This window comes from Engraulis encrasicolus, chromosome 1 (genome assembly GCF_034702125.1).
Source record: "Engraulis encrasicolus isolate BLACKSEA-1 chromosome 1, IST_EnEncr_1.0, whole genome shotgun sequence".
In the NCBI taxonomy this organism is placed as follows: domain Eukaryota; kingdom Metazoa; phylum Chordata; class Actinopteri; order Clupeiformes; family Engraulidae; genus Engraulis; species Engraulis encrasicolus.
Genome location: NC_085857.1, coordinates 10265105 through 10273232, shown reverse-complemented (window position 1 = coordinate 10273232; position 8128 = coordinate 10265105). Strand labels below are relative to the sequence as shown.

Genomic DNA, 8128 nt, shown 5'->3' with positions numbered 1-8128 from the left:
TTCTGCATCCAATAGGCACCTCATCAATTAGCGCACCTCATCTGCGGTCTAACAAACCCCGAGGAAAGTGATCAGGACAACTCTCGCAACATCTGCCTGTCGGCGCGTCTTTTTGCATAGCCACTCAAGAACAGTCGGGAGTTGGAAGCAAAGTAGCCTATTTCAAACCAAATGTCTTAAACATTTCCTTTGTTAGCTCCCCCACTGACGCTGCGCAATGCAATGCAATGCGCCCCTTTTGCGCGCCTGTTTGTAGGCATTAGCCAAGTAGTTGGGTAGGTTGTTTCCTATTTGATGGTCCATCAAAAAAGGACTAACTGCTGCTTTGGCGTTTCATTTTCGCAGGTCGTTTGCATTAGCGACATGTTACTAATTGCCATAGGCTACATAACGCAACTTTCTTGCACATGTGCTGTTGAGTCCGGGACCTCGTAAACATCAAAGCTTCCACCACGTCGGGCAATTTTGAAAGTGAGTGCAATGTAGACTGCAGAAAAGGGTCACAAGTTGCCTGTCATGTCAACATTTTTGTTAGTTTATTTTGATAGGCCTATTTGCGAGGATATTTTTCCAGCAAAGATAAAAACCAGAGATAATCCCCCCATCCCCCCCGGCAAATCGCACCCTGGGCGTAAGTACCGAAAGGGCGTCGAATTAGTGAGTCCCAAGTGTATCCACAGTGTTCTGTCAGCACCCCCTCCCCGCCCCTGGAGACGCTTGGATAATCATAGCAGCAGTGGGGCAATTCAAATGAATAGGCAGCGTTTCGTTGTACAACCACGAAAAACGGGCAATAACGTGAATGCACCACGAAAATTAAAGTTATTTTTTTCGTGAAAACCTCACGAAATGACAGAGATAGGGCTCTCCTATTCACTAGAGCAGGGATGTCAAACTCAGGCCCGGGGGCCAAATTTGGCCCGCGGAGTCATTTTATTTGGCCCGCGAGATCATTTCAAATGTGTATTACAGTTGGCCCACATACACCATTAATGTATAGCGTAACAAGACTTGAACATGAAATTTGCTGTATCACAGGATGTGCAGACACATTTGAACAGACAAATATGATGGGAAAGAGTGTATGTGAAATGTAACTATGAGTATGAAGTGCATGCATGTCAATTTCAGTCCATTTTTTTTAATTAACTGTTGAGTTCGCATTCCAGATTTTGATTTTGGCCCTCAGTCAATTTGAGTTTGACACCCCTGCCCTAGAGCACCCAGCTACACTCCTCTATACAATGTGGGATGGAAGTCCATCCTAGGACCGAGGCCAGCCAGCATGCCACTCACGCATATTGTACACCAAGCACTCAAGGGCAAACTAGTGAACAGTCCCTTAGACTTAGTAATAAATGCATTGTCAACTAAAGATTTACAAATGTTTGTAAATGAGTAAGAAATGCTATGTTAGTATTGAGCTTAGCACAGCAGACACAATACAACTGTAGCAGTCCTGGAAGATTGACCTCCAAACTCTCATTACTCATTTACAACCATTTGTGAAGCATTTGCTAATTAGCTTATTAATAAAAGTCAATAAAGTGTTTGTAGCGCTAAAGTGTTACCAATAAGATGAATAGCCCAGCTCCTCATCATTGACAGAGCTGAAGTTCATGTGTAGCTCCACGTAGGCCACAACTTCATTTCACAGACGGTGCGTGTGTGTAGCTCTTGAGCCCCCTGCTGGAGCGGAGCTACACACACACTACCGTCTGGTAGCACTGCCATTATGCTCTTCTCGAGTAGAGAATAAACCGAGCATTTATTGCTTTAAAATCAACGGCAGCTCACATTGATGAGTCACAGGACAGATTATAAACTATATTTACTCTTTAGAGATGAACAGAAAACATTTTTTGGAGGAATGTGTTGGTGGTGAGTTGCAATAAATGCACCATTTATTTTCTGACATGCAGTGCTACCAGACAGTAGTTTGTGTACATGCTGCGAACCAGACTCAAACGCACAAACGACTTGCCACACACTCCAACAGGAAAACAAACAAACTTGCTACCCATTGAGGATTATGACTGGAGGAGATCTTTTGTGCCCTTTTGGACGATAAACGATAATGCCATGTGGTAGACCAACCTTCCAGGCAAAATATATATTCTGCCTGTCGGTTTCGTGTAGTTTTAGAAGGCTTTCCCCAAATAACGCTGCGTTATTGTGATTTTTGTTTTGCTTGAAAGCCTAAATTATACAAAATAAAAGCAAAACAAACAAACAAAGACACATAGGCCTACAGGAAAACAAAATAAACAAAACAAACAAACCATGGGATTGCCAATGATTCCATTCATTATTTGCAGAAAAAGCTTGACTAGTATTGCTATGGCATAACTGAGTCTTAATTAAAATATTATGGCATGGTCATCACTACCATTTTGATGACAATAAGGTTTTAACAGAGGCTGTGCATGAAAGGGTCCATAAAATATTGTGCAATGAAACCATCTCATTCTCATTTTTTTGTAATGCAATATATTTAAACAAAAACAAAACAAAAACGTGTAGAAAGACTGTAGGAAAATGAACTAAGTAACAAAAAATGATGTAAGTAAAAATTCAGCATAACACCATTCAAAATACAAAACAGACACATTTTGATCGAGTATTAGATGTCATCAGCGATGTCGACCGCGTACAGCCACCGAGCTCCTGGAAGGCTAAAGACAACAAGAAACAATGTGTCAAAAACTCAAAAGAGCTTAAAGGTGGGGTTGCAGGTTAACCATTTTAAGAAAATGTACTATTATGACATCACGTTGGGGGATCCTCGGGCTCATAGGAGTCTATCGTCGCCTTCACGGACTCGGGACCTCTCGAGACAGCTGACGACACTGCTCACGTGACAACCGAGTTCTGGACTTTGGCACATGAACGCCACTGATCCTGGCACAATCGGAAATTATGCATGTTTTGTTTTGGTTCTCTTTTCTTTTTTTCACCTCCACTTGAGCCTCCACACCCACGACATATCATTTTAGCTGAAGTAAGCTAAATTAAACAGTCAGAGACCAGCATTGCTGTCATATATGCATCTGCAATTGAATGACATCAACTGGTGTTGTTGATAGTGATTACAAGACGATATTTTAGCTTTTATGATACTGTTTACATGTCAGTTGCATGCATGGGCGCCATGTTGATGATGCGTGTGTCGTCACAAAAAACGCAAGCTCGGGAACTCGTTGTTCTATACTTCCGCCAGAGATCAACCTCGATAATTATCGATCTGACATTGCGTCACCAAATGTTCACTCCCACTTTCCCGAGGTTGTAGGTCGGCTTTCTGGGGATTCTCGACTTTTTGAATGAGCTATATGTACCTTAGAATCCTGTGGAAGTTCCCCCAATGTGATGTCATACCTGCAACCCCACCTTTAATGGCAGCTTTACTTTTGATAGAGTAGGATATGTATGTGTATATATACTGTATATTTATATTTTAATACACTCTGTTTATAGGCAGATATGTGGTATGGGCTATTTAAATTGAGAGTCGGCTTCCCCAATCAATGTAGGCCTATTTGCATGTATTGTGTATACTACATGTGATAATGTGATGTGGTGCACATGTATACGTACATTGAGAGTCTCATAGTCGGGTGATCTCTCTCTGAGATTCAGAGCCTCGTACGTGTTGCGGTCCGAACCAGAGTCCTACAGACACAGACATACTAGATCAGTGGTTCCCAACCTATGGGTCGGGACCCATCTTAAGGGTCGCCAAAGATCCACAGGGGGTCGCGGACCCCCCTTGATTTTAAGGGGTTTCATTTTAAATATATATATAGCCCAAGTTGAATAAAAGACAAAGCATTTAACTAATAAATGCATAGAAGCAACAAATTGTAAGTGCTACAATAAACATTTATTCTATATTTGACCAAAGAAGAATTGAGGAATAAAATGACTAAAATTAGTTTTCGCAGGACACAGAGGGCATCTTGAGACTCCTTCTCTTGCGGGCGCTCGCGTGGTTGGGTCACCAAAGCATACAATAGTAAAAACATGGGTCCCTTAAGAAAGAGGTTGGGAACATATAGTACAGTATAGTATGTGGCAGTCATCAAAACTGCATGTTCATCTAACGTGTCAACAGAGGGCAGCAGTATCTGTCAAAGAAGTTTTTATTTAAAATTGAGTCTTTTATCAATTTTATCACACCTGACTTTGAGTTCCCGAATTCCTCATAACTGTGTTTTCGCTGAAGAAAGAAAGAAAGAAAGAAAGAAAGAAAGAAAGAAAGAAAGAAAGAAAGAAAGAAAAAAAGTTAAGTCATCCAGGTCTTTATCAATCCAAATCCATCCCAGAATGATTGTCACGTTTAAGATGTTGTAGTTACTCACAATTTCCTCTTCATGAAAACCACCAAAGCAGCCAGGGCCATGGCATTCAAGACAGCAAGAACACATGCCACTACTGCTATTATTATTGGCAGTCCATTGTAACCTTATACGATATAAACAGAGAGAGAGAGAGAGAGAAAGAGAGAGAGAGAAACACACACACACACACACACACACACACACACACACACACACACATACACACACACACACACACACACACACACACACACACACACACAGACACACACACACACACACACACACACACACACACACACACACACACACACACACAGCGTAACGTGTATAAATCAGAAAACGCAGATGATTAATTTCTATAGCAGTATTGGAAAAGACATTTCAATACATTGCTGTTCATGTGTTTTTCATTCTCCTACCTGCAGTGGCGTTCCCATTGCTGTCGGAATGTACGCCGGGAGGTCTGACCGTTATTATCTCTTTCAGTAGAAAATTAATATATCACACACACGCGCACACACACACACACACACACACACACACACACATACACACACACACACACACACACACACACACACACACACACACACACACACACACACACACACACACACACACACACACACACACACACACACACACACACACACACACATATATAGAAACAATAATGTTTTAGGTCCATAAATCCATAAGAGTTATAGCGACCATGCAGAATGATTTTGTTAAATGTGCTGACGTAATAAATACATTTACAATCAAATTACAAGTAAAAATGTAAAATAAGTACAGATACAACATGTACAAATATTGTATATTGTAGATTGTTAGTTATCTTTGTATCATTCCATGGACCGCCAATGTATGTATCAAAGACTTAAAACAAGTCTTACAATACTGCTAGCAAAAAAACCTTAAGAATATGTACTTTGTATAGCCTACACACTTTGACATTAGCAAAATAATTTAAATTGATACTGGTTTTCTTTTTCTGGATAAAAGCTCATTTTACAGTAGGCCTACCTCCCTTTAGCAAGGTGGAGTAGAGTTGAGAAAAGGGGAGCAAAGTGGAATAGTAATCTGGGACTCTGACCACTACATCAAAGAGCCAGGCTCATTGGTGTGACAGTCAGAACACACCCACAAGCCCAGCGATGGCAGAGAATCTCTAACAGGGAGAATGTTCACACTGATTGGTTTCCATTGTAGCCAGTTAGCTTTGCATGCATACTGCAGTTCCTATGGAGTGTCCACTAGTTGGCGAGCATCGGTAAGTCCTTCATGTGGGAAAATGTATGGAATAGAAAGGGGAACCCATATGCTAAATACATTGCTACTGCGATTTCCAGTCACAAATATCATCAACAAAACATTCCTGGTAAGCACCTTCAGTCAATGCAAGTCAATGGAGAACACGCCCACCTCTGTCAAAAAAAATTGTGTGAATATGAAGTAACACATTAATCAAAGACCAGATTTTAAATGTCAGGCTAAATATCTACTTAGTTGATAAAATACATTTGACATGTATTATGTAGATATTTAGCAACACACTTCAACTATTGTCCTTGTATAGTGTGTTGATGGACATTTTCACATTATTAAGCCATTTTTTGACAGAGGTGAGCCTCCTCTCCATTAACTTCCATTTCTCATGTCTACCTAAAAAATGGCTGCCACAGATTGCCGTGAAAAGGGGGGCGGGGTCACCTCTAGTCTAATGTTCTACCTCTATGGGTATACCTTTCTACTCTTCTTCCAGCTTCTGTCGAAACAATTTATACCTCCAAGTAATAGAGACATGGTGGACTATCGTTTTAAGGCTATATAGCTGACAAGTTCTGTCTTGCAATTCACCCCTTAGCGCAGAGCCTATGTTATAGGGCAGTGCTTCCCAAACTTTTTCACATCACGTACCCCTTGGAGCATTTCAGCTCCATCCGCGTACTCCCCCCCCCCCCCACCAAAAAACCAAACAAACAAACAAAACACGATGCACATCAACAGAAACGTCCACAGATGAATGGGCATAGAGCTAACATTGTTGCAACATGTTGTGTAGGCTACACCAGTAGGTCACTATGACCTTTCAGCCAGAGATGTAATGGCCCATTAAGGTTGCTAAATTTACATGTTTTCAACCAGCCATTATTGTTTAGCAATCTCTCAGCACTTATTAAGGAGAGGGTACTTAGAGGTGTGAATGTAGATTAAAACGTGAAATGGCTAGTAGCCATGTCAACTTTGTAGACAAAGTTAAAATTTGAATGGAATTGGATTGACCTGTGACTGCGCTAAAAGTTATAGGAGTCACCTAAATTGAACACACATACTTGTTCACGGCTAATTACGGATATTTAGGGGGGTGTCAGAAGGTAATATTAGGCCTACTGCACTTGGTTAAAATATGACATTGCATGAACATAGCAGTTCGAATATATATATATATTTTTTTCAAAATCTTCACGCGTACCCCCTGCCATCACCTTGCGTACCCCCTAGGGGTACGCGTACCATAGTTTGGGAACCACTGTTATAGGGCCATTCCATGTCAATTCACACTCTTTATCACCCTGTCTATCATATGATGTACTTACAGATATCATACCTTGGTTATTTGAGGCTATATTAAGCCTTGAAAACTGAATTTGTGAAATGCGTGATGACAAGTCTTGCCATTTTGGGGTTCCAAAACTTGGAAACCATCTATGCTTTGGGAGTTATAATTGGTTTTCCATCATATTTGGGAACTGTACGGTGTATTCCAAAAGTTTTAAGGCACTCAGACTTTAAATGACAGAAAAGGAGGGACTCAAAAACAGCTTTGGGACAAAATGACCATACGGTACCTGAGGTATCAGGCAAATCAGAGAGGGTCAAATGGGGAAATTCTAGGGAATTGTGTGAATTGACATGGAATGACCCTATAACCAACCACCAAAATTGTAATGGCTATGTCTTAATCTGTTACTTAAGGCCCTCTGTAATATCATAGCAATGTTGTTATAATGTAGTTGAGTATTTTCAGCATATAGTGAATAGGCCCGCCGGCGACCCCATCTGCAGTAAGAGGCTACAGCACAAGCATGCATGTGGTTCAATGGGAACAGCACAACTGCACCCTAAAACCGTGCGCCTTACCTCCTTCAGAGCAGGTGCATTTTCCTGGATAACCAGGAAACCCAGGAGCTCCAGGAAACCCAGTAACTCCAGGAAACCCAGTAGCTCCCCTAAGTCCATTCTTTCCAGGAGCTCCAGGAAACCCAGGCGGTCCCTCAGGTCCAGGAGGTCCAGGAGGACCAGGAAGTCCAGGTTGAGCAGACACTGACATAAAACAAATGTAACAGGTTGACCTGTCAACATGCAAGGCGAGTATTGTCCCTTGCCAGTTCCCATACTACTCTGTCATCACAGACTCGGCTAACTGCTGAGTGGCTCGGCAGTAAGTGGCGGCCTTGTTTTATAAAAAGAGCCGAAAGTGGTGAGTTCGCTGGAGCTCTCCCGCTGTTAGGGCATTCTGTGCTGGTGTACTCTGCGCTCTGACCGGTGATCCGGTGATGCCATCCCCAGCTTACCGGCTGTATGTCAGTCTATGTTAAGGTATGTGTGGTTCCATGTAAATATTCATAATGTGTGTTTTCATCCAGCCATGTCAGAATGGTGTAATTACTATTATCGATCCTGTTAATCATCAGGTGAGCCTGAGATCCCCAGGTGTTTGGATCGTGCCAACCTGTATGCTCTGTTTACCTGTGTCGAGGTAAGTAATCTGAATAGTCTAG

At 41.7% G+C, this 8128-nt stretch overlaps 1 protein-coding gene across 1 annotated transcript; it reads right to left on the bottom strand.

Annotated features, from left to right (window-relative positions):
• Nucleotides 1-2342: 2342 nt before the first annotated feature.
• Nucleotides 2343-7677, bottom strand: LOC134447501 (collagen alpha-2(IX) chain-like). Its single transcript, XM_063196989.1, has 6 exons — nt 7488-7677; nt 4763-4822; nt 4362-4464; nt 4180-4219; nt 3598-3672; nt 2343-2675 (listed from the first exon to the last, which is right to left on the bottom strand). Exons 1-6 carry the CDS (start codon nt 7675-7677, stop codon nt 2634-2636), a joined length of 510 nt encoding a protein of 169 aa, XP_063053059.1. The 3' UTR covers nt 2343-2633.
• Between the last annotated feature and the right edge of the window lie 451 nt (nt 7678-8128).